Raw genomic sequence first — 26,318 nt, 5'->3', positions numbered from 1 at the left:
GCCCCGTGGCAGGGTCCCGTTTGCGCGGCCTCAGCAGCTGCGGGAGACGGAAGTGGTGGGAACGCAGCCTCGGAGGGTCGGCCAGACGCGGCCCCGGCCCGGGTGAGTCACCGCGTCCAGCGCATAGCCTGTTCGGACCGGGAACCGCTACGTCCCCGCCCCGCCCCCACCATCCGCTTTAGGGCCCCGCCCCCTGTCACTCTAGGCCCCGCCCCCTGAGGCTTCAGGCCCCGCCCCCGGACCTGGGCACCTAGGCTCCCGGGCTTCCGTCCCACCCGGTACCCGTCCCGCTGGGGAAGCCCTGAACTGGCCGGGTTCCCAGGGCAAGGAGGGCGGGGGAGTCCCCGGCTGCATGGCCTGGCCCCGGCCCTCGCCCGCCAGGCTGCCCGCGCTCTCTCTCTTACTCAGGGGCCGCAGCCTTGCCCCTCCCTAGAGGCGGCTTTGGGTCCTTGGAAGGCCCTGGGCACCCAGGGAGGGTCGGGGTGGCTGAGGGGGACCAGGCCCTAGGAAATGGGAGCGCCTCCCCCTTCGAGGCTCTTCTCCCAGAAGCTTTCCTGGGGCATGTTGGGAGGGGTTCCTGCAGCAAGGACCTCCTGAGTTTGGGTGGCAGGTGGGACTCGAGTGCTGCCTTCAGCCTTGTTGATACTTCAGAGTGGGGCTAAAATGGGAGCCTTAATTCCGAAAACTGTCGGCCAAAGGTAGTTCGCCTGCTCTTGGGCCTTCATTCTCTCCTGTGGCTGGTCCTACATCCTACAGAGACTGAGTGGGTGACCTCCTCCCAGTACCTCCTGTTTCTGACCCAGGCCAGTTATTTCTGGTTAGCCCCTTCCCAGTTTGGGTGCTCTCTGGTCCCAGGCCCTGATCTCCCTCTAGTCGTCTGTCTTGGACTTTGCTCACAGTGAACAGGTCAGCCCCACACACTCCACATGAACTTTTGGGTTCATACTTCACTGGGGTTACAAGAGAAAGAGGTTGGAGCAAGGCATTCCAGGAGTGAGTCAGGGTTGGGAATTCTCACTCCCCTTGGAGGCTGTCAGTTCCTGAGGTCTTGGGATGGCTAACTTTATCAAGCAGTAGGGATTGGAATCCTATGCTTATCTTCAGGAGGCTGAGAGGTAGGACCCCTGGGCTGTGAATCATTGATTTGCTGGGTAATCACCGATAAGTTGCATCTCTATTCTAAGTTTGTGAAGCCTGTTCCATGCCCTGCAGAATAGGCACTAAGGGATAGAGGAACTTGGCCTTTTGTTTTTTATCTTCTAGAGCTCCATTACCTTAGCCAGTGCTGTAATGACTCATGGGGAAGCTGGATTCCAGGGTGGGGGAAATGGTTTTTGGGGAAGGGCTGGGCCATGTGATCCACTGACTGCATGATGAGGAGAAAAGTAGCTCTTGTCACTGATCCTGACCTTCCCTCCCACTTTACTCTCCTTACAGTGAGAAGCAAGCAGCCAGGACTCTCACCACGGTAGGATGGTGAGTATTCACAGCCCCGTGATTCTTTCTAATCTGGCTTCTTCAAGTCTCTTTCCTTTATCACAGGTCTTTTCCCTGGCCAAGTTTGTGCTCACTACCCCTTCTTTCTCTACCTGAGACCCAAAGAAAGCCTGAGCACTGAGCTCCATAGAGCTTCCCTACTTCTTCTCTGCCACTCTAACTCCAAGCTACCTTCTGTGCTCCTGTTTCCCTATTCCCCCACTTCTTTCTAGTTATTTCCCTTCAGTTCTTTGCCTGACCTTTAACCTCAGAGATGAACCTGGGACTCCATCCCTAGAAGCATCAGCCATATTGGGATTGGGTTGATTATTTCCAGAAATGCACGTCTTACCTAGCCCCCCAAGCACTGCTTAATCACCACCAGCTTTTCTCTTGGCTGCCCACTTTCTTTAATTTGCCTTGGATCCCTGGTGGAATTTCCTGGGGTTGGGCCCCTCCCTACTCCATTTAGTCTGGGTGCTGCTTTGTCATTAGTTTGGTGCTCTTTGTGACTCTTACTTTGTGAGATGTTGGTAGCATCTGATGCTATTTGGGAGGGAAGTGGAGAGGTTCCACAAATTCATTGTGATGATGATTTAACCTCAAAACATCTGTAATCCTTAATTTGCCACCCAGGGTAGAACTGATGGGGTATCCAATAATTATGAATTCAGGGCTCTACTGGAATCCTCCTGGAATGGTTTATCTCAGTCCTTATTTTCCCTTAATCTTATGTGTTTTCCATTCCTTGTTTCTTTTCTTTCCTCTCTTTATTACTGGCCCTGTTTCCCCAAGCCCTCAGCCAGTAGTTTTACTTGAATACCTGGCCCTAGAAAGGTGAGATAGCAGGATGAAAGGGGTGGAGGAGGGGCTAGAAGGGGATTTAGGTACTTTCTAGATCAAACTTCTTTTACTTCTGGTTGCCTCTTCCCTTTTCAGGGTAAGATTTCCCTTGTATTGGGGAATAGAGTTCGTGAGAATACTTTCAGTTCTTCCTTTAGCACCAACTGCTCAGGTGTTGCTTTTGGAGGCTTTGATAGAAATTACTAAGGCCTCTTTCCATGGAGAGACTGTGAGTTATAGGGTGCTTATCAGTTGACCACTTCTTGTACTCTTTCTTCTTCTCAGCATCTGCCAGCCTTAAAGGCTGAGATCAGAGAAGAATTTGGGGCTCTAGTTATTCTTCACTCTAGCTCAGAACTATTTTGTAAACCTCATAATTACTCCCTATCTCTGCCACTCCTCTCTTTCCACTAACTTCCCTTGTCAGATCTGAAGATTCAGTTCATTTGTTTAGAGGCATCCTTTTATAGTAGAAAAAGCTACATTTGGATTCGGAAGAGAGCTGGTCTTGAATTCTGCTTCTGACACATATTAGCTATGTGACTCTGAGCAAGACATGACTTCTCTGAGCCTCAGTTTTCTCTTTTGCAAAATAGAGGCAAAACCTTCATTATAGGATTGAAGAGCGGGATCAGGTGAGATAATGTATATAAATCACTTTGAAAACCTTTACGTTATTGTTCTTTGTCATTTATGGAAAGCCCCTTTTTTCTTTTTCTTCTCCTTTTGGGAATTTTCCTTCACCCCAAGAATAACTTTCTCCCAGGAGTCAAAGGACAGAGAACAAATATGAGGTGAGGTGAAGTTATCACCAGGGCAGAGGTCTTGGAATCAGAAATCCACAGGGACCAAATTTTCAGAGGTTTGGGGTGGCTGCCTTAAACCAAATTGGTCTACCTTTCCAAAGGGCTTGTGGGGGTGGGAATGACTGGCATTTCTTTTGTTCTGGGGGGAGAGTGTGTAGGTGACTTGAGAGAGGGATTAGAGGGGCAAGGAAACAGGCTGATGGGGGATGGGGAAATCATTGCAGAAAAAGGAGTAAAGGCTAGGGACAATACTGGGGGGTTAGAAATAAACTGAGGAAGGGCCTGTCTGAGCGGAGAGGACATTTTGGAGAAAGAAATGGAGGAGTTGGGCAGATGGGGGTCTTGGGGGAAGAGGCTGGATATAATTCTTAAGGGAAGAAGAATGGAGCTTGGGGGGAATGTTGGGGGGAAAGGGGCATGAGTTGACGGGGGCGGGGGGGAGGATAGAAGGACAGATACTTAAGTGGGAATTTCTTTGAACTGAAGGGGTTGTTAGCTTTTTCCCTTACCCATGACAGTTGCGATGGTGCCCTCTTACCCCTGGACTCCATCAGCCTAGGAGATGCCCCTAATGATAGATTGCCTAGGTCGGGGACCCTGTGGGATGGAGAGATGGAGCTTGAGTCTGCTTTGGGGGAAGGGGAGGCAGCAGGCAGTCCTATGTGGCCAGCTGCAGAGCAGCACCATGGCTCCGCCTTCTTCCTTCCTCCCTTCCTTACTTAGCTTGGAGGGCGGAGTTGGGGCCCACTCCATTGTGGAGAGGAGGAGAGGAAGGGGGAGGGAAGGAAGAGGAGGCCCCTAGCTTGGCGCTCCCTTGCTGCGCTGCTGTTGCTACTGCTGCCCTTGCTGCTGTTGCTGTGTCTGTCGGGCCCTGTAGCCGGGATGCTGTGGGTGCCCCAGGCTGGTGGAAGGGCAGCGGCTAAGGCTTCGGGGAGATGCACACTGGCCCCAGCTGCCTGCGACCATGAGCCTGACTGCCCGAGTCTCCTGCTCAATGCTCAGCTGCTTTGTAAGTGCTGGCTAGGCCTGGGATACTGGGGTCTCTCTTCTCAGCAGGATCACCTTCCTATCTCAATTGTTAGCTATGGAGACTACATAACATGCTGATTCCTAAGAGTATCCTTCTCAAGCCCCTTGGCCTAACCTGATGACCTTTGCAAGGGTGGGGAGGGCTCGGGTGGTTAGGCTAGGATTAACTCTTTCTTTGCTGGAGCTCATCTTAATCTATTGGTGTCAGAGACTGCCGCAGGCTAGGGATGGAGATTTATTGGCTCTTCTTGCAGCCATTGCCCTTGACTGCAGAGCTCTAGGCCCCGCCCTGCAGGGGGTACCATTTCTTGCCCTTCTCATCCCCTACTTTCCTCCTGGTTCTAAGCAATATATTCTTGCTTGTTTTGATGCTGTTTGACCACCTTCCTATTTTGTATACCCTGGTACTTATGACCAGGGTGAATCATCTCCCACTTTTCAGTCTCTTCCCCTCCATCTCTCAAGAACTACATCTGTCCTGACATGGCAGTCTCTTCTCCTTGACTGTCCCCTAGACATCTAACTACCTTACTTTTTTCCTCCTTCTCTCCTTTTGTTTCTTTTGCTTAAGTCTTCTATCTCTTTCCTTCTGGCCCTTTATCATTCAATGGTTTCCCCCCCCCCAATTATTCCACTTCCTCATTTCCCCAGTCTTTTTCCAAAATACTCCATACCCTAATAAGTGTTTCTAAGATCTTCCCCTCGCTGTCCTTCAGTCTCCTAGCCCCTCCCAATTAGAGATATCATCTTCTTTTATCCTACTGGGGGAGAACGTCTTCTGCTCATATTGGAATATTCCTCAAGAATTCCCCTTCCGAACAGGATTCAGGGCAGGTTGCTTGTCAGGGGATGGGGATCTGTCTGCAGTCTGAGCCCCAACAAAGAAAACAGGCCAGCCAGCGTCCTGTCTCCCCCCCCCCAATCTCTCCAAACATACTTTTGATGCAATATAATTAGAAAGGTTCCACCAAGGCCCTCTGGAAGCATAGGACTAGATTCCTTGCTCTCCTCCCTCTTTGTTTCCTTCATTTATCATCCTTTCTGTGGCTTCAGGCTCTTGTTCTTTATGTTTCTTTCCTCATAATCGGTTCTCAACTCTGAGTTCTCTTCTTTGGCATATCCCCCCTCATTTCTTATTCTCTCATTGTATCTTATGATTTCCTTTCCTCCCCACTATTTGGAAATTTCTGTTCTATTTGAGAGCCCCTTGCTTAGGAACCTAGACTCATGGTTCCTCATCAACCTTTCATTCTAACTCCTTCCCCTAGATTTGCTCATTAACCTTGAGCTGTTGTGGTCTCTTCTGTCAGCCCAATCTTGATGTCCTATGTGGAGTTCCTCACCTGAATGGTTTTTGTTTGTGGGGTGATCTTATGGATCAGAAGGGACTGGGGACAGGAACCTGGTAACTCAGGGTGGTGGCTTCCTTCACAGGGTGAGGAGGGGCCCCCCAGCCTGGAGTATATCCAAGCCAAGGATCTGTTTCCCCCCAAGGAACTAGTGAAGGAAGAAGAGAATCTGCAGGTGAGAGTTTGGAAGCTGAGATGCCTGGAAAAGGACCTTGGATCAAAAATCAGGAGACCTTGGTTCTTGTGCCGGAGCTGGGACCATGGGCTGGCCATGCTATTATGGGGCCTCTGTTTTCATCTGCAGAGTAAGGGGTTGAGACCAGGTGGTTTCTAAAACTTTATTGCCAGTGCAGAAAGATTTATGACCTACTTGGTTTCCTCCTAAGGCATGGCAGAGTATGGTGGAAAGAGCCTGGGTTTGGAGTCAGGAGCTGGCTTCCAATCCTTGTTCTGCCACTTCTTACCGTGTAACCTTGGGGAAGTCACTTCCCCGCTCTGGACCTCAGGCTCCTATCTATAGAAGGAAAGAATTGATCTAGATGGCCTCTGAGGTCTCTTTGGACTAAATCTGAACCAGACAGGAGGTTTGTTTGATGCTGTTCATTGTCATCTGCCTCCCAACCAGGCCAGCAGGGAGGGGAGTCTTTTACCTTATTGTGGAACTTTTGGCCCCAGGGATGGGAGGGACAACTCTCTACAGGGCAGCAGTTGCCTGGTATAAGTTACCATGGAGAGGACTTACTTCCCTTGTGTTGGCCCAGCTCCTCCACAGGGAGCCCTAGAGAGCAGAGGTGTGTTTGTGGGGGTGGTGGCAGTAAATAGGGACAGGCTTAGCTCTAACTCTTGGACCTATCTTTTATCAGGTACCCTTCACAGTGCTGCAGGGGGAGGGGGTAGAGTTCCTAGGCCGGGCAGCTGATGCCCTTATTGCCATCTCCAACTACCGGTTACACATCAAGTTCAAAGACTCAGTCATTAATGTGAGTTGCTATTCTTATTCTTTGCCCCCAGGTAATAAGAACAGGGTGGGTGTATATATGGGTTGGGGATGGGGATACTTCCCACACCTCAAACTCTTATGGATTATCCCTTGCCTTTTCCAGACCTGTGGCTCCTTATGTGGCAGGTGCTACTTTTCTACTTTCAAAAAGAAAATTTATATGAGGTTCTTGTCCATTTCTCTTTGGGCTCCTGTCTTATTCTCTCAATTACATGCCCCACTACCTTCTTTTTCTTAGCTTGTTATTTGGGCATTCTGTACCTAGTATTGAGAGAGATGAGGACTAAGTTTTGAAATATTGGTTCCTGAACTTGGCCTTCCAACTTATCTTCCCTAATAGGTACCCTTGCGGATGATTGACAGCGTGGAGAGCCGGGACATGTTTCAGCTGCACATTGCCTGCAAGGATTCCAAGGTGGTGAGGTGAGGGTAGTGTAGCCATTGAGTGTCTGCTCTATCCCTCTTGTCTTTGTCAGACTTCTCTACTGCTGAGAGGTCTCTCACTGAATCAGAGCCTAATTCAATTCATCAAACGTTTATCAATTATCTACTAATGCTAGGTTTTCAAGGACAAAAATAAAGCAGTACCTTTTCTCGAGGAACTTTTAATTTCCTTATTTGTATGGGACTTTTCAGTAATAAATTGTAAATTGTTATGTGTCTTCTCTTCTGCAGGCACCTTGCTTGATATCTCCATTAACTAAGCATTAGGCATTTGTTGAGTACTTGCTAAGTGCCAGGGAGAATAAAGATGAAGAGTAAGATATGGTTCCTGCTTTCAAGGAGTTAATATTTTAATTGGGGATACAGAACTAGCATTTGTCCATTTTCTTATTTCTTATGTTAAACTGTGTGGTATTGACTGGTGCTTAAGGAATTGGAGAAGGGAGCCTTCAGTAGAATGTGTCTCTTTTGATGATAATGGAATTGGATGAAGTAATTGAAAGTTTCCTGGAGGAGGTCATATTTGAACAGAAGGGGGTATGAGTAGCCTTCTGATAGAGGAGAAGAAAGTGATAATGAGCAACAATATAGGAGCAAGGACGACCATGGTATGTTTGGAGGGATGATGAGATTTGTTTGAGAAGATTTATGTTAGGAAGGGTAGGGAAATAAGATTGGATGAAATCGGGATCTGCTTTCAAAGAGGGCTTTGAAAGACAATTGGAGAAGTTAAATACAGAAGAAAAAAAAGCAAGGGGATGGGGAAGGAAGAAAGACAATTAGAGGAATTTAGATTACATGAAACAACCAACCAGGAGCTATTGTGTGGAGAAAGGACCCCTGAAAGAGGACTAGGACGTTCTCTAGGAAAAGAGGGGAAGGGACAAGTCAGCCACAGAAGCAGGTATTGGAGTTGTCCAGGCCTAATGGCCAGACTCCTGCCTCTAGGGTATCCAGTCTGACTAACATAGGTTATCCAAATTCCTTTGGATTTATGTATCAACAGTATTCCAGCCTGCCATTTCTTATTGCTTTTCTGGCCCCCAAACTACCTCCTCCCCTGTGGATTACTGCCCCTTGCCTTATCCAGACCTGTGGCTCTTTGTATGGCAGGTGCCACTTTTCTACTTTCAAGCAGTGCCAAGAGTGGTTGTCAAGGCTGAGCCGAGCCACAGCAAGACCTGCCAAACCCGAGGACCTTTTTGCCTTTGCCTACCATGCCTGGTGCCTGGGGTTGACTGAGGAGGAGCAGCACACCCACCTTTGCCAGCCAGGTGAGTTGGTGTTTACCTCTTGTGTAATCCTCAGGGTCCCTTTCTGTCAGCCATCCTCCTAGGCAGTGGTCTGACTTGTCTTTGTCTCCCTCCATCTTCCTTAAAGATCATAATTCCTTGTGAATACTGACAGTCCGTGTATGTGTATTTGTAGGAGAGCATGTACGATGCCGGCAGGAGGCGGAGCTGGTGAGGATGGGGTTTGACCTGCACAACGTCTGGAGAGTCTCACACATCAACAGCAATTACAAGTGAGGGCAAGAAGGAAGGAAAGAATTGTAGGAAAAGCAGCAGGAGAGGTTCTGACCCCACCGACTGCACCCTATTGGGAACCCTCTTTAATTATTGTAGATGGTGTGATGATGGGAAAAATTTGGTGGTTGAGGAAGGGAAAAGTCTGTGATCACTTAATGGGGTCTTGGTCCAAGAGGAGAACAGTGTGGCAAAGGGGAAAGAACATTCAACATGGAATCAAAGAGTCTGAGTTTGAATTCCTGCTTTGTCACTTACTATCCATGTGACCTTGGACAAATCACTTAATTTCTCTGTGCCTAGATTTTCTCATCTGTAAAAATAAAGAGATTAGATTCAGTGACCTCTCGTCATATGATCATAGCTTTAGAGCTGGAAGGGGCCTTAGAGGCTGTTAAGTCTTCACACAGGGTCACATAGCTATTAAGTGTCTGAGGTGGGATGCTGAATCTAGGTCTTCCTGACTCCCAAGTCTACTGCCCTGTCTGCTGTTCTATGTCCCTTTAGCTTTAGACCTATGATCTTGTGTTCTGTATTTACTAATCTTAATTCAAGTGTACTCTTTGGTTTTTCTTCAGGCTATGTCCTAGTTACCCCCAAAAGCTGTTGGTTCCTGTGTGGATCACAGATAAGGAACTAGAGAACGTGGCTTCTTTCCGTTCATGGAAGCGGATCCCTGTTGTGGTGTATAGGTAAGGAAATGGGACTTCTGTGGAAGGGTTGATGTCAGAGGAGGTAATTTCTTATTCAGGAGAAGAAAGAGTCTCCACTTTTGTCTATGGACAGCTCAGGCATTCAGGGTTTTGGGAGTGGTTGTCTTGATGAATGAGGAGCCAAAATCCCTGGACTCTGCCTTGTTTTGTTTTGGTTTTTTTAGATTTTTTTTTTTTGGCTAGGCAGTGGGTTTAAGTGACTTGCCCAGGGTCACACAGCTAGTAAGTGTTATGTGTGTTATGTGTCTGAGGCTGGATTTGAACTCAGGTCCTCCTGAATCCAGGGCCATGCTCTATCCACTGCGCTACCTAGCTGCCCCAACTCTGCCCTGTTTTTACCTTATCTTTTAGAAGGAGATTCTGTTCCTCCAAAAATGATCTTTATGGAGAATTCAGTCAGCTTTTTAAAAAATTTAAACATTTGCTCTACATGGGATACTGACAGCCAGATAAATAGTAACTGGTAGATTTGGAGTTCCTGGTATGACGGTCTTCCCTTCTGTGTGTGTCTAACAGGTTACATGCTATATAAATCTTACGGAGTCAGGGTCACCTTTGAAATATAGAACCTTTCCACTTTTGTCCCTCTCTGCCTCTGAGTGGGCTTCTCTGGTGCCCCTGAGCTCCCTGGGACAAGTCTCTGTCTTTGCTATGTTTAAAAGCAGCTTGATGATGTTCTTCTTTCTAGGCACTTGCGCAATGGGGCTGCGATTGCCCGCTGCAGCCAGCCAGAGATCAGCTGGTGGGGTTGGCGCAATGCTGATGACGAGTACCTGGTTACATCTATTGCCAAAGCCTGTGCCCTGGATCCTGGGGTGAGGGCAGCTGGGGGTGTCCCTTTCAATGGGAACAGTGAGGGAAGTGAAGCATGTGATGCTGACTTCGGTAAGATGTGGCACTCAGTACTGAGGGGCATGCTGTACCTTAAACCTAATTCCCAGGGAGTTAAACTGAGGTGTGGGAGGGGGAGGAGGGAGTTATCACTTAATATATATACGTGGCTCTTTCTCCTTTAGCTGAGTGAGAGGGAGAGTGCCATAGGAACAAGGGAAAACTGGGACAGTTGTTTCTGACCTTCGTACCTTGGATATCCTTTCCCCATGTGTTTTAGATTCCTCTCTTACAGCATGCTCTGGAGTAGAAAGCACTGGGGCACCCCAGAAGCTGCTCATCTTAGATGCTCGATCCTACACAGCAGCAGTGGCCAACCGGGCCAAGGGCGGAGGCTGTGAATGTGAAGGTACCAATCATCTTTTCCTTTGTACTTGCAGACAACTCATTTTTCTTCGCTTACTTTGGCTCTGTGTGGTGTTCAGAGAGGTAAGGGTAGTTCAGTTTATAAGAAGATCCAGTCCTCACTGTGAGGCCCCATTTTTGCAGGCAGGTGCAGAAGTGGCGGCAAGAGGCCTCCCCTATGCCTGTTTTCTGTTTAGAATCATAAAATCTCAAGAGTTGAAAGGGATCCCAGAGGCCATCTAGTGCAATGTGTATCGGTTTTTTGGGTTTTTTTTTGCTAGGCAGTGGCGTTAAATGACTTATCCAGGGTCACACAGTAAGTGTCAAATGTCTGAGGCTGGATTTGAACTTGGGTCCTCCTGACTTCAGGGCCAGTGCTGTATCCACTTCACCACCTACCTGCCCCCGAAATGTATATCTGAACACAATATCCTCAGTTAGTGGTTGTCCAGACTTTGCTTGGAGACCTCCTTTGATGGGCAACTGATTCCCTTTCCTCTCTATACGCCCACCTCCACCCCCAGCAGCCCATTCTACTTCTAGAAAGCTCTGATTGGTTTGTATTTTTTTTTTGTTTCAGTGACCTGAAATCTGTCTCTTGTCAATTTCCATCCCTAGTTCTTAATTCTGCCATCTGGGGCCAAACAAAACAACTGTAATCTCTCTTCCACTTGGCAGCCTTTTAAGTATATAAAGAGACCCATCATGTCTCCTTCCTAAGTCTTCTTTTCTCTAGGCTAAACATGGACATGTCCTTCTGATGATTCTTGTGCAGCAATGTTTCTACTACCTTCATCACACTGGGCACCCTATTCTTGACTGGCTCGTATTGCCTCTTCTCTCTTTTGCAGAGTACTATCCCAATTGTGAAGTGGTATTCATGGGAATGGCTAATATCCATTCCATTCGGAACAGCTTCCAGTACCTTCGAGCTGTCTGCAGTCAGATGCCAGATCCTAGCAAGTAAGTGCTTCTTGTTGTTCTGATCCTGTCCCAGGCTGTATCTGGAAGAAGTGAACTGAACATTTAAGTTTAGATTGGTTCAGGAGGCTTTATCCTGGGCATAACTGTAATCTCTATTTGCTATGAGCCAATCCTGGCTACCCCATTTTTATTTTTTTAGCCACATAGTTTGTCATGAGATATAAAGGGTATGAGGGATAACTTCTTAGATTTAGTAGTCCTCAAAATAACAGAAAACTTGGCAAGAGAGAGTGGTTGAAGTGTGTACTTCTCATAGAGATATTTACCTCCAATGTTGTGGCTTTTGGTTTCTGTACTCCCTGGGGAGTTGTTGGGTGTGGTTCTGTGTATACTGATAGGTAGTCTTCCAGGAACTTGGGGCTCTTGATAACAGGTTTTACTATCTTCTTCTAAATAGCTGGCTGTCAGCGTTGGAGAGCACCAAATGGCTACAGCACTTGTCAGTGATGTTGAAGGCAGCAGTGCTGGTGTCAAACACAGTGGACCGGGAGGGCCGGCCAGTTCTGGTGCATTGTTCAGATGGCTGGGACCGTACTCCCCAGATTGTAGCCCTGGCAAAGATTCTGTTGGATCCCTACTATAGGACTTTGGAGGTACAGAGTGGCTGGGGAAGAGGAGAGGGAAGAAGGAATATCTTGGGGTGTGGAATGTGGGAACTGAGGGTCTGAATTTGAAATTTTCTGGCAGAAAGTCTGGGGCCAATGCACACTCTAGACTGAAACCTTTAAAACCTTTTCTAAGATAAGACCTCTCACTTCACTGTAAATGCTTGTTGAGTCCTACTTTAGGACTTTTTCCACAGAATACCCCAAGGGCTCTCTCTAACCTTGCTTGAGGGGTCCCAAGGCTTGGGGTGTTTGCTCTCTTCACAGGGCTTCCAAGTGTTGGTGGAATCTGACTGGCTGGACTTCGGTCACAAATTTGGTGATCGATGTGGTCACCAAGAGAATGCAGAGGATCAGAATGAACAGTGCCCAGTGTTTCTCCAGTGGCTTGATTCAGTTCACCAGCTGCTTAAGCAGTTCCCTTGTCTGTTTGAATTTAATGAAGCCTTCTTGGTAAGTTGAAAGATCTCTCTTGTCTCTGAGAGCTTGTGGCCTAAGAAAGGGCTGATACAGAAAATCATCTTTCCAAGGTACGATGAGTTGATTTGGTTCTCTAGGTAAAACTGGTACAGCACACATACTCTTGCCTGTATGGCACATTCCTGGCCAACAACCCTTGGGAGCGAGAGATGCGCAACATTTATAAGCGGACCTGTTCTGTGTGGTCCCTCCTCCGAGCTGGCAACAAGAATTTCCACAACTTTCTTTATGTTCCAGGTTCAGAGCTGGTGAGCTTGGACACTCCTTCTGTGGTTATGGCATGAGCTGGCAGGGTTTGGTGGTGGCAGAAGCAGCACTGAGTGCTTGGGGGAGAAGGAAGGGTTGGCAGACTTACACATCATTATAAGTGACTGAATAATACATTGTGCTGCCACCTCAGGTCCTCCATCCCGTGTGTCATGTGCGGGCCCTGCACCTCTGGACAGCTGTGTACCTTCCAGCATCATCTCCATGCACACTTGGGGAAGATAGCATGGACCTTTACCTTCCTCCGGTATCTCAGAGTCAGGAATTCACTGGCCGATCTCTGGATAGGTAAGAGAAACCTTTTCTCCCTTCCCCCTCCTTGGCTAAATGTAGGTCTTTCTTGCTATATTTAGAACAAGTCTGAAATTGGGTGAAAAATTGCCTTGGCACATAGCTAGTTCAAGGTGCATTTTGCGCTTTCTTGAGGTCTTTTCTCAACGTACAATATTTCCTGGAGCTGCCCTAATTCTGTGATACATCAAGGAGGGGGAGGAGCTCTAAACAGAAGAAGATATGATAACGTGGCCTCAGTAGCTTTTCTGTAGTCAGGTGTAGGGAGTGTGTGTGAGAATTTTTGATATGTCTTCCAGCATTAGCTGTCAGAAGGACCTGACTGTCTGTGGGAACTGAGTCCTCGTATGGGGATAATCTTGATTTATCTTCCAGAAAGAAGCAGACATTTAAGTTGACAAATTTCTCTTTCTCTGGTTCCCTAAAATCTTGTTCTGATATCTTACTGTGATGTGGTGGAAATGCTGTTCTCTTGAGGGCTATACTAGCAGAGCACCAAATTGGATTGGCCTTGCCAAGCTTCAGACATGTAGTAGGTGACAAACTATTCTTCTTTTATCTGAGGATTGGCCTAGTGAAGTCTTGAAGAAGTTCATAACCAGATGATTGGCCATGCCAACTCATGAAGACCTCAGTAGAGGAGAGAGGAGAGACATTATAATCTGCATTGGTGGAGGAAGGAGTCCCCAGATTGATGAAGTCATTGATCTTTGAAGTTTTGATGTAAATAGAAGTTAGAATGGTCTTCTTGTGCTGAGAAGCTTTTAAATCTTTAAACCTAAAAAACAAAAAACCCCCAATTTTTCATTTTAATTCAGTAAGTGCTTATTGTGCTTTTTGGGCTATTTTGTCCTCAGTATTATGCTGTGCTGGGAGAGTGGGGAAGAGGAGAGAGGCACATGAGTTCCTGTCATAGGAGAATTGGTTGGGGAAAAGACTGAAGTATCTGAAGAGCCCTGAAGTGGAAGAGAGATTAGATTTCTTTCTTGTGGTCTCTGAAGACAGAACCAGAAGCAATGGGTAGGAGGTGCAAAGAGGCAGACTTAGGCTTGATGTCAGGAAAAACATCCCAATAAGGACAGCTTTCATGGTATGGAATGCCTCAGGTGGAGAGTGGATTCCCCTTCACTGGAAGCCTGCAGGCAAAAGCTGGATAACCAGCTGTCATTCTGTAGAGGAGATTGTTGTGCAGGGAGAAGTTGGACTACGTAAGAACAATAGCTAATAGCTAACATTTATATAGTGCTTACTATGTGCCTGGTACTATGCCAAGTGCTTTATAATTATTATCTCATTTGATTCTCATAACAACCCTGTTTGTGTAAGTCCTGTAATTATTATTATTATTGTCCTCATTTTATAGATGAGGAAACTGAGGGAAAGAGAGGTTAAGTGGCTTGCCCAAGGTTACACACCTAGTAAGTGTCTAATGCTGAATTTGAACTCAGGTCTTCCAGACGCCAGGCCCAGTGCTCTATCTACCATGCCACCTTGCTGTCCCAGGCTTTTAAGATATTTTCCAAGTCAAAATCTGTGACTTTGTGACCTCTCTTTGTGTTGTATTAGATAGCCACTGTAATCTCTTCCAACTCTGACATTTTGTGATTCTGAAGTAAACAACATGGTTCTTCTTGGAAATCATCGAAGTGTGGAGATTCTAAAGATAAGCTCGTGAGAGTGGTGGAATGTTACAGACTGCATATATAAAGAATACTTAGAAATTAAAAGCAAGGAAAGAGAACTGTGGGAGGTGATTAATCAGGGAAGGTGTCATGAACGTTAGTCATAACCTAGGCCATTAGTAGAAGTGGAATCAAAATGATGGGGGGGTGGGGGAAATGGGAAGAGGGAATAGTAAGGAGATTTGGCTGACCAGAGTAGAAGGGCCGTGATGGGAAAGAATGAGAAGAATCAACCAAAGGATGGAACATCTTGAGTACCAGTCTGATTATGTGGATTTGATTTAGTAATCAAGAGGAAACCATTGTAACAGGTGATTAATGTGATGAACATGATGTTTTAGGAAGACTAATCTGATAATGTTATAAGTTGATCAAAGTCAAGGAGACCAGTTAGAAGGTCATTTTGGAAATGCCCATGTGAAGCCTGTATTTAGAGTACTTCTTATAGAAAAGAAGGATCAGATTTGAGACATTGAAGGAGTTTACCAGCAGGATTTGGGAATGGGAATAGGGGTAAGGAAAGGAAGAACTAACGGTGACATAGATTTGAAACTTAGGGTTCCTGAAAGTAGTAGGACATTCATTGAAATCATGTAGAAAAGCTAACTTTTGGGGAAAGAGAATGTTTGAGATGAGGTGGTCATGGGATAGCCATATGGAGATGTGTTGTAGGCAGCTGGAGAGACTTGGGAGTCACTGCTTGAAGGTTGACACTAGTTCTATAAAATCAAATGTGATTGGTCTTTTTTCATGCCATTTTTTTTCCTACTGAAATGTTCTCCCTTTTCTTTTTTTCTCTTTAAATCCTACTAAGCCTTTTAAAGCCCAGCTCAGTTTCATGCCCTCCTTGAAGCCTTTTCCAACCAACCCAGCTGGGTAGTCTTTCTCTGTCCTCTTAACTTATAGAACATTTATTATTTAGTCTGTACTGTTCAATTCAACAGATTGTTATTATTTTAATATGTTTTTATTTCATTGAATAATTTCCAATTACATATAAAAAATTTAACATTCATTGTTTAAAATTGTGACTTCCAAATCCTCTCTCTCCGCTTGCCCCTCTTCCTTCCTTGAGAAGGCAATTTGATATCCATTATACATGTGAAGTCATGCAAAACATTTATCCATATTAGCCATGTTGCAAAAGAAAACACAGGCCAAAAAAAAACCCCAGGCAAAATAAAGTTTTTTAAAAAGTATGCTTCAGTTCGCATTCAGACTCCACCAGTTCTTTCTCTGGAGATGGATAGCATTTTTTCATCATAAGTCCTTCAGAATTGTCTTGGATCATTGTATTGCTGAGAATAGCTAAGTCATTCAGTTGATCCTCATACAATATTGCTGTTACTGTATACAATGTTCTTCTGGTTCTGCTCATTTCACTTTGTATCAGTTCATGTAAGGCTTTCCAGGTTTTTCTGAGCTGCTCATCATTTCTTATAGCACAGTAGTATAATGATATGGCATTAACTTGATTTCCAATTCTTTGCCACCACAAAAAGCTGCTATAAATATTTTTGTACAAATAGGTCCTTTTCTCTTTTCTTTGATCTCTTTGGGATACAGACCTAGTAGTATGGTATTGCTGGGTAAATTGGTATGCACAGTTCTATAGCCCTTTGGGCATAGTTCCAAATTGTTCTCCAGACTAGTTTACAATTTTACTAATAGTGTATTAGTGTCCCAATTTTTCCATATTTCTTCCAGTGTTTGTCATTTTCCTTTTGTCATGTTAGTCTATGTGATAGGATGAGGTGGTATGTCAGGGTTGTTTTGTTTGAGTCTTTTTTTTTTATGGTTTTTGTTGTTTTAGGCAATGGGGTTAAGTGACTTGCCCAGGGTCACACAGCTAGTAAGTGTTATGTGTCTGAGGCCGGATTTGAACTCAGGTCCTCCTGCATCCAAGGCCGGTGCTCTATGCATTGCGCCACCTAGCTGCCCCTCAGGGTTGTTTTAATTTTAATTTCTCTAGTCAGTAGTGATTTAGAGCATTTTTTTGTGTGATGATTGATAGCTTTGATTTCTTCTTAAAACTGTTCATATCAGTTGGGGGATGGCTCTTATTTTCATAAATTTGCTGCAGTTCTCTTTATATTTGAGAAATGAGGCCTTTATCAGAAATACTTGTTGTAAAATTTTTTCCCCCAGTTTCCTGCTTTTCTTCTAATTTTGGCAGCATTAATTTTAATTGTGCAAAAGCTTTTTAATTTCATGTAATCCGAATTATCCATTTTATTTTCTGTGATCCTCTCTGTCTCATTTGGTCATAAACTCTTTTCTTATCTATAGATCTGACAGGTACATTTTTTCATGTTTTCCTAATTTACTTATGGTATCACCCTTTATGTCTAATTCATGTATCCATTTGACTTTATCTTGGTGTATGGTGTGAGACGTTGGTCTATGCCTAGATTCCTCCAAACTGCTTTCTAATTTTCCCAGTAGTTTTTGTCAAATGGTGAGTTCTTACCCCAAAAGCTTGAATCTAATCTTTCAGAACAGGATTATTGTGGTCAGCAGATAGTTATCAATTGCCTATTATGTATAAGGCTAGGTATTATGGATGATAAAAAGGTAAGATAACAACTGTTCTGAAGGAGCTTACTATCCTGTTAATGGGGGAACAAGAACATAAATTACTAAAGTCTAAGGAAGAATATGATAAGCATGATGAAAGAAGTACAAAGTACAATTGGAGTTTGGAGGAGGAAGAGATCCCATTTTATTCAGCATAATCAGGAATGGATTTATGGAGGTGGTTCCTAAGACAGGCCTTGAAGGCCAGGTGGAATTTTGTAACCTTGGAGTCATCTTTGACTCTTCCCCATCTCTGATATGATACTTCCAGTAAGTTACTATGTTCTATGGTTACTATATCCACAGCACTCCTGGACTCCATCCATATCTCTCCCTTCTCACTATAATCACTCTACTGTGGGCCCTTACTTTTTTTTTTCACCTAGATTATTGTAATAACTTGTGAACTTGTCTTCATGCCCTCAGTCTAACCCTGTCTCTAGTTCATCCGCACACCACTGCCTGCATTTTCATAATGCATAGCTATAATAATGCCATCCTACCCCCTCAGAAATCTTTAGAAATCCCCATTGCTTATGGTATAAAATATAAACTCTTCTTTTCCCTTTGTTTTTAAAGTTTCATTGATAAGTTTTGTTTTTACATTATAAAATGCAAACTTTTGACCCTGATATTCAAATCTTTCTATCATCAGGCTCCAGTCTACCTGTCTAGCTTCATTTCATACTTTTATTCATGTATTTTATGTTCTCTTCAACTGGATTACTCTCATCCTACCCTCTTCTATCTTAAAGCTTTTCCTCATGCTGTTTACCATGTGTTATTTAGAATTCTCTCTTCCCTATATCTGTCTGAAATGCCTCCCTTCCAGGCCAAACCCAGATGCCACTTTATTTTTGACTCTCACAGATGAAATTGATCCTTTTCTTCAAATTTAAGTTGGTACTTTGTCTGACTCACCTTTACTTGGCTTTCCTGTTATCTGTATCATAACCTTTTTTGTATCACACTCTTTTTGGTACAACATATTGTTTATGTACAAACAATATCTCTTCTACACCTCGTTTAGAGTATTAGCCCTTAAAGACAGGGACTGTTATTTTTCAATTTTGTAGTGGAAAATACATTTAGCATAGTCCCTTGCACATAGGAGGTGCTAAATATGTGTTTAATTGAATTGAATTGGATATGTGCATCTTTAGCACAGGCATAACATGAATAAAGGCAGGAAAGCATGGGACATATTTGGGGAGCAGTGACTAGCATGGTAGGGGAGTAGTGGAAATAAGGCTGGAAGGGAAAGGTGAGGCCATATTATGGTCTTGAGTGCTGTTCAATATTAGATTGAAGATTATTGAAATAATATCTTAGGTAGTGAGGAGCCATCGAAGTTTTTTTAATCAAAAAAGTAAAGCAAATGAAAAGCTGTGCTTGGGGAAGATTATGCTGGCAGCAATATATAGGTTGGATTGGAGGGGAGAAAGACTGCAGGGTAGAGGGAGGGAAGGAAACAAGCATTTTATTAAGTGCCTACTATGTGCCAGTGCTGTGTTAAGTACTTTATTTTTTTACATGAATACATAATTTATTGGAAAGATTATTGGGCCACTGGACTCAGAGTTATAAGGGGCCATAGAGGACAATTATGTGTGACTGATGCAAAGAAAAGCATCCACATTTACCACATATGTGAGAAGTACTCCTCCAGGTTTTCCATTAAAGACTCTCAAATGAGGGAAGACTCACTGTCTAACAAGGCATTCCATATGTGGATGGTTCTAAGAGTTGGGGATGAGTTAGGGATGTTTTGCTTTGTTTTATTTTGTTTTTCTCTAACATAAAGTCTTGGATTTACCTCTTTAAAAGTCTACCTACTCCTCCAGGTTCTGTCACTTAGGACTAAGCAGGACAAATTTAATTCCTCTTTCACATGATAGCCTTTCAAATCAGCATCATCATGCCAATCTAATTCTTCTTTTAATAAGCCAAAAATCTCTAATTCTTTCAATTTATTTTTTTATGGCTTAGTCTCAAGTCCCTTCAGTATATTACTTGTCTAACTTTGTATATATCATAACCACTTTGGGCCACTTGAAAGAGGAAAAATTTGTTGAAAGGACAGATAAGCTCCTGTCTTCTTCCTGGAAGTGACAGACAACCTTAGAATTAAGACTTTGAGAGAGTCAGAGGGAAAAATCTCCTGACTGTGCTGTTAACGGTTGTAGCACTAGTTAAAAGAACTTTGTAACATTTTAGCTAAAAAGATGTGCTAAGCACTTTACAAATATTATCTTATTTGATCCTCACAAAAACCATGGGAGGTAGGTGCTATTGTTATCCCTGTTTTGCAGCTGAAGAAACTGAGGCAGATAGAAGTTAAGTGGCTTGCTTAGCAGCACAAAGCTAAGACGTGTCTGAGGCTGAATTTGAAATCAGGTCTTCATAAGCCCACCATACTTCTCTTCCACTATACTACTGACCTGCCTCTATATGCAATATAATTCAAACCAGGAGAGCTGTTAGAAAGTAATTTTAGTAGGCAAGGTGAGAATAGGATCTAGACAAGATGGATAACAGTGGCAATGAGTAGGAGGAGAGAAATGTGAGAAACATTTTGGAAATACTTAAGAGATTTTTGCAACTGACTTGTCTCTTATCTCACATCCAAATATGACTTCAAGATTTTGCGCATGAGTGACTTAGAAGGGGAAGGAAAAGGAATAGCATTACTATAACACATACTTCGTGCCAGGCACTGTGCTAAGCACTTTACATTTGATTCTCACAACCACCCTGTGAGGTGGGTGCTGTTATTATCCCGATTTTGTAGTTGAGGAAAGTGTGAGGCAAACAGGTTAAGAATGGTGATGATCTTAACAGAAATGGGGAAGTCAGGAAAGAACTCTTTTTTGTTGGGGATGATAATAGACTTGCTTTGGAACATTTGTATAGCAAAGCCAGTAGACATGTGAGACTAGAACATGGGGAGAAAAGTTTGAGATTGGAGACATAGACTTGGGAGTCATCTATATAAAGGTGATAGTTAGCTTGTCCTAAGCATTAGGATGACCTGAGTTCAAGTTCTGTTTCTGCATACCAGCTGTGTGATTCAGAGCAAGTCACTTCATCTCCTTATGCCATGGGAAATACTCTTAAGACTAGGTGTAGAGAAAGTTCTAGATATGTATTAACATAGGAAGATCCTCATGTGGGAACTCTCTACAGCTGTGAAATCACCAATCCAGTCTAATGGAACAATGTTTTCTTTGTATCTCCTTAGTATGTAGTTACCATCCTAGTAGGTACTCAATAAATATTTGTTCAGATTGACTTATCTATAGAATCATTTATAAATCTGCATTTTGGTTCTGAATTTCTTTCCTGACTTACAGGCTTTTATTCCTCATTCTCACAGGTTACCTAAAACAAGGTCCATGGATGATCTGTTTTCTGCCTGTGACACCAGCAGTGCACTGACTCGGACATCTAGTGATCCTAATCTAAATAACCACTGTCAGGAAGCCAGGGTAGGCCTGGAGCCCTGGCACAGTAACTCTGAAGGAACAGATATACCCTTAGTAGAACATGGGCCAGGCAGCCCTCAAGAGCCAGTGGAGGAACTGGGCCAACTTCATCCCCAGCCAAACAACCAAAAAGACTGTTTGAGCAATAATACTTTGAAGAATCACAAAAACTGTCCCCCCACATACAAATTATTCGATAGTGTGGTACTCCAGCAAGCGAAGAGCCGCCCCTGTGATCCTGAAATCAAAGACCTGGAAGAAACCAAGGACTGTGAACCAGCTGCAAGCCCTCCTGTTCTGGACAAGCCATGTAGGACTTATGATGATATTGAACATCCCCCTACACACAGTCTCAAGAAAAATGCTGCCAACGTGCTCTCCCAGGTTGTTTCTTCTGAATGTAATGGAATCTTTAAACTTCCGGAGTCCTTCTCTCAGGATTCCCTTCCTGATCAAGGCATTCTTGAACAAGTTCCCCTAGGCACCATGCCAGGTGTGCCCTGCAAAGATGTTCTGGGCCACAGTTTAGGTGTCTTTCATAACTCACCAAGTATTGCCTGCCAAACTCTTCCAGACTCACTCCTGGGTCCCCCTTGCCAAGACCTTTCAGACTCTGTGTTAAATATCACCCAGGAGCAGCAGCTGAATTCTCAGCTGGATCCTGCCCACTGGGAGGAAGATGTTGGTCAAAGAGGGAATGTTAGAAATGGGCCATTATGGGAGAATCTTCGCTTTGGCAAAGGACCGTTGGAATTGGTCCGAAAGCCAATTTCCCAGAGCCAGACAAGTGAATTTTCATTTTTGGGATCCAACTGGGACAGTTTCCAGGGAATAGTGACTTCATTCCCAAATGGGGAGACCCCTAGACGTTTGCTTTCCTATGGCTGTTGCAGTAAGAGGTCAAACAATAAGCAGATACGGGGGTCAGGGACCTATATTGCTGGCCAGTGGCCTCAGAGAGAATGTGTGAAGTCACCTGTTTGTTCTAAGCATTCCAGTGGACATTGTACTGGCTCAGCAGGGAAAAACAACCGGATATGGCCATCTGGTCACTCCAAGCAGGTGTCTAGTGCGAAGCCTATTCCACTGAGTTGCCCTTCTCCAGTGCCTCCTCTCTACTTGGATGATGATGGCCTTCCCTTCCCCACGGATGTGATCCAGCATAGACTGCGGCAAATTGAAGCAGGGTACAAACAAGAAGTAGAGTTGCTGCGGAGGCAGGTGCGTGAACTCCAGATGAGGCTGGATATCCGTCACTGCTGTGCCCCCCCAGCAGAGCCACCCATGGACTATGAGGATGACTTTGTAAGTAGTGACTTTGTTCCACCAATCAGTTTCCCAGCGTGATTTCATCATGTTTTGTGTTCTGACAACCAACCTATTTCCTCATGGGAATATAAGAACAAGAATATAATAATAATATAGTATAATATAATATATAGACTTTTCCCCTTTTCTGTGGTTAAGATATTAAGGAAATGGCTCTCATGTGCCATTTGTTACCATCTGCTAGTGGAGTGATATAAGGGTAAAAATCTTAGTGTTTTAGGTAATGACTTGGGATTTTAAGGAGCATCTGTTTTTCTGTGCCTTTGTATTTTCTTTAGACATGTTTGAAAGAGTCAGATGGCAGTGACACAGAGGATTTTGGCTCTGATCACAGTGAAGACTGCCTTTCTGAAGCAAGCTGGGAACCTGTTGATAAGAAAGAAACTGAGGTATGATTGTATTACGTAAGCACATTTGCCAACACTGCAGACTGCTATCTTTCACTGAGATGAGTGATATGCAAGTGAGATAATGTCAGGCACCTTTATACTATGTAAATATTACTATTATTATTATTATTACTATTTTGTAAGGCAAATGATAGCCACCTGTAAAAAAAGAGAAAATTTATTTTGTTGATACAATCTACTTGGAAAAGAATCTGGATTTTTCTCCCTTTACTTCTCTCAGGTGACTCGTTGGGTTCCAGACCATATGGCATCTCACTGCTATAACTGTGACTGTGAATTCTGGCTGGCCAAAAGGAGACACCACTGCAGGTAAGATCTTTTGACCTTAATCAGAAATGATTCCTATGTATTATTTTTCCTTTTTTTAGGTTTGACCTTTCTACACTCATGACCTCTGAAACCTATTTCCTCTCTATCACTTATTTTTAGTACATATGAGTTTTAAAAGCTTACTTTTATCTTTTGGCAGAAATTGTGGGAATGTGTTCTGTGCTGGATGCTGCCACCTGAAGCTGCCCATTCCTGACCAACAGCTCTATGACCCAGTTCTTGTCTGTAACTCATGTTACGAACACATTCAAGTGTCACGTGCCAGGGAACTCATGAGCCAACACCTGAAGAAACCCATTGCTACAGCTTCTAGCTGAATGCCAGTGGAGACCACCTGTCCAATTTCAGGAGGTTTGAAGGGAGGATCTGCTTCAGGTATAGTTTTGAAGGTTCCTTGGTGTGGCTCATGAACACAAAGTTCAAAGACACCGTCTTGAGAAGTCCTCCTTGGTACCATCAGACTGGAGCAGAGAAATTCCAATTTGGCAGAGTGTCCTCTAATGGTGAGAACCTCATCTTGGTGTAAAAGGTTCTGCTCCAGACCTTAAGGTCTGGAGACTTAAGGTTATGAAGGTGACACCAACTTTTTTCACCTTGGGGGGGTGGGTCATAAGATGATGATGTCAAAGGTACTGCCTGGTGCAAAGTGCCCCAAACAGCAATAGAAAGACATGTTTATAACCAAACTCCAAGTGGCAACTCAGCTCCCATTTCTCCACCCTGAAAAGCAGATTATCATGTATAAGCTGGGAGTTCCTGTCTTATCTGGGATGATCTCCACAGCATACCTCTGTGCTCTGTGTCTGTGCATGAAGGCTCAGTCTTTAGAGACACTCCAGTGTAGCTGCATTAGTTCTGACTTTCTGTGGAGTTTGGTTTGAAGAATGCTTTGGCAAATGGTGGTTGGATGTTTTTGTTTCTTGGCTCATGAGCTGGCAGTATGGTGGATTCTAAGTGTAGAAGAAATTAGAAGGAGCAAAACTTCATTTTGGAGCAGAGCCAATCTCTCTTCATATCCAGTCCTAATACAGATGGGTTGTTTGAGCTGTGAAAGCAGTAGACTCAGTCACCCGGTGGTCAGCTCTGAAGGTATGACCTGTAAAAAATGAGGAGATGGGGGAAAGTAAAAATCCATTTGTGGAGGTGTCTGCTGGTTTGTTCAGTGCCCTTTTTGCCTGACTTCTCCCAGTCATCCTGGTGCTAACACAGGAACTACACCCTGATCCTCTCCTGGCATGAACTTAGAAAAAAAAATTCCAGTGTTGCCCTTCCCTTGGCTACTGCCTCCTCTGGGTCACACTGCTCTTTATCCTGAACACTTGACACCTTGAGGGTAGAATTTAGTGTTTGGTTTTTACCTCCTGGAATATACTGTTTGGTATGTGAGGGTTTCAGAACAAATGCTGCTGTCTATTTCTGTGCACTTAACAATGGAACCCAAACAGAGGAGGATATAGCATTGATACCAAAATTTGGAGAGAGAAATGCAGGTCCATTTGGACTGTACATTCTGTTCTTTTCATCATAATATGTACCAGTGGCACTTAACCAAAAGATACAGTGATATAGCCATGTCCTGTAGTATCTGTGTTTGTGGGACAGATACAGTCTCCTTGGTCCATAATGAAACCACTTCCTGGAGCTCCTCTTGGACTTCCTTTACTCTTTAGCTAGCAGGTATACAACAAAGCATTATATCTAAGCTGATCCTGTTCAAAAGACTGGGACAACAGTTTCTTTGACTGTTTCTATGTTGCTTCCTAGAATTTTATCCCCAAGACTTTTTATTTTTTCATTTTTGAGAGAACTAACTAGGATCTGCATTTAGGAAGAGAATAATTAGAAGTCCTGACCTATTCTTGATTGCTACAGAGAAAATCAGTGTTGTTTTTATTCTGACCATGTGCTAATACCATGGGTGTAATGAAAACACAATGGTATATTAGGTCAAAGTAGCAGAGGATTTGGGGTTGTTGGTGTTTTGTTGGGTTTTTTTTTACATTTTACATGAAGGAGTTGAATAATGGAGAGTCCAGTGTAGGAATCTCCTGAACCACTGAAAGAGTAACAAACTGTTCACTCCTTGTCTAGTATGTAGTCTGATACATAAAATTCTGTGAAGTATTCTCTGATCCCTTTAAATTGAAAGTTGACTGGCTTTTTAATTGTTTGACCTGTTTTTCATTTACATTTTACTTTGCCCATGCACAGTTCTGTACTTTTTATGGTGGTCTGTAAACTCCTAAAGCAAAAAAGTAAGACTGTGGCAATATGTGAAAAGAGGAGACTGTATCTGTCCACTCTGTGTGGCTGTTTTGAGGGACTGTACCATACAGTGAGTTAAACTGCATGGTATTAAAGAGAGACACTTAGAGGCCTCCAGCTCAGCTATGTTCATCAAAAGATTCCTTTCAGAGCTCTTGTGGGTGTAAAGTAATATGATGTGGCCAAAAATTCAAACTGTTTAGTCGCATTGTGACAAACATGAAATGTGCTGTAAAAACTCAATACAGTTTAAATAAAATCTCTATATTAGTGCTGCTTTGTTGGGTCTTTTTACTATTTTTTTACAATTTTGGTTGTAGATTTTAAGTCTAAGAACCCCAACTCTTAAATTTTGTTACTTTGAGCAGTTACTTTATTACTACCTCCCCTTTTTTTCAACATCCCCTTCTCTGTTGATAGACACCAAATCTCTTAAATCCTTTTGGCATCTGGCAGGGGGGTACTGAACCCAAGAGCCTGAGAAGCTATTTCTCACCTGTTCCAAGTTATTCTTTCTTTTCTGGTTACTTCCAACAAAGCCTATGGGAATAGATCGAGGGTTTTCTAAGCAGCTAGGATCCCTGTCTCCTCCCCTTTACTGCCTTGGCATTTGACTTCCCTCCCACATTTTGCCTTTAGCCACACCAAAGTTAATAAATTGGGCTGAGCCAGAGGCGCATGGTTGCTTCCCTAAGAGTACCCAGTCTCACTTTGAGCCTGTTTTCAGTTGAGAGCTGTTGTGGAAGAGGATAAGGGCAATGTTCTCTTCGGACTTGGGAGCACAGGGTACCTACATTTCTCTTATTGATAGTAAACATTCCACCCCACCGCTTCCATTCCTTATTTTTACAGGTTTTTAAATAGGTTAAGTGACCCAAGCCCAGAGCAGGATAGGCCGTTTGAACCCAAGTCCTGGGAATCCAGTCCAAGCACTCTGTCCCACCCTACAGCACGAGGGTCCACGGCTTGGTGGGCTTTGCTTGCAAGCCCCCCATGTACCTCACCTCGTTCCCTGCTCCTCCCCCCCTTTATTCCTGCCACTCGTCTGTTCGGTGGGGGGTGTATGTGGGGGTCACACTGGGTTCTTTAACGGAACGAGGTTTGTTTCTTGCAGCGGCTCAGGCCAGGGGTCACGCGACCAGCGGACCAGGCGGGCAGCGGGTGGCCACCGGCTCTGGGCAGCCTTGGCTC

The 26,318-nt window shown here is 44.1% G+C and overlaps 1 protein-coding gene across 4 annotated transcripts; it reads left to right on the top strand.

Annotated features, from left to right (window-relative positions):
* The first annotated feature begins 13 nt into the window (after positions 1–13).
* On the top strand, positions 14–25,399 carry MTMR4 (myotubularin related protein 4). 4 transcript variants are annotated; one of them, XM_020991877.2, is made up of 19 exons: positions 14–102; positions 1,438–1,476; positions 5,589–5,678; positions 6,367–6,483; positions 6,844–6,926; positions 8,061–8,221; positions 8,376–8,472; positions 9,052–9,165; positions 9,875–10,071; positions 10,298–10,426; positions 11,274–11,385; positions 11,804–11,999; positions 12,279–12,464; positions 12,569–12,739; positions 12,892–13,046; positions 20,685–22,098; positions 22,401–22,511; positions 22,753–22,841; positions 23,002–25,399. In XM_020991877.2, exons 2-19 carry the CDS (start codon positions 1,474–1,476, stop codon positions 23,177–23,179), a joined length of 3,603 nt encoding a protein of 1,200 aa, XP_020847536.1. In that variant the 5' UTR covers positions 14–102; positions 1,438–1,473; the 3' UTR covers positions 23,180–25,399. The 4 variants fall into 4 exon arrangements, with proteins under 4 accessions (XP_020847536.1, XP_020847538.1, XP_020847539.1 ...); XM_020991879.2 differs by lacking the exon at positions 14–102 and adding an exon at positions 248–906; XM_020991880.2 differs by lacking the exon at positions 14–102 and adding an exon at positions 952–1,115.
* Positions 25,400–26,318: the final 919 nt, after the last annotated feature.

Source organism: Phascolarctos cinereus, unplaced genomic scaffold, assembly GCF_003287225.1.
Source record: "Phascolarctos cinereus isolate Bilbo 61053 unplaced genomic scaffold, phaCin_HiC Scaffold_5;HRSCAF=322, whole genome shotgun sequence".
NCBI lineage: Eukaryota > Metazoa > Chordata > Mammalia > Diprotodontia > Phascolarctidae > Phascolarctos > Phascolarctos cinereus.
This window is presented reverse-complemented; position numbering and strand designations above follow the sequence as displayed.

Bases quoted from the DNA above. Each gene is read 5' to 3' on its own strand.
- MTMR4 (XM_020991875.2), top strand. From the start codon at position 4,090: ATGAGCCTGACTGCCCGAGTCTCCTGCTCAATGCTCAGCTGCTTT. The intron at 6,484-6,843 runs GTGAGTTGCTAT...CTTCCCTAATAG, and splicing joins TCAAAGACTCAGTCATTAAT to GTACCCTTGCGGATGATTGA. The intron at 6,927-8,060 runs GTGAGGGTAGTG...TTTGTATGGCAG, and splicing joins AAGGATTCCAAGGTGGTGAG to GTGCCACTTTTCTACTTTCA.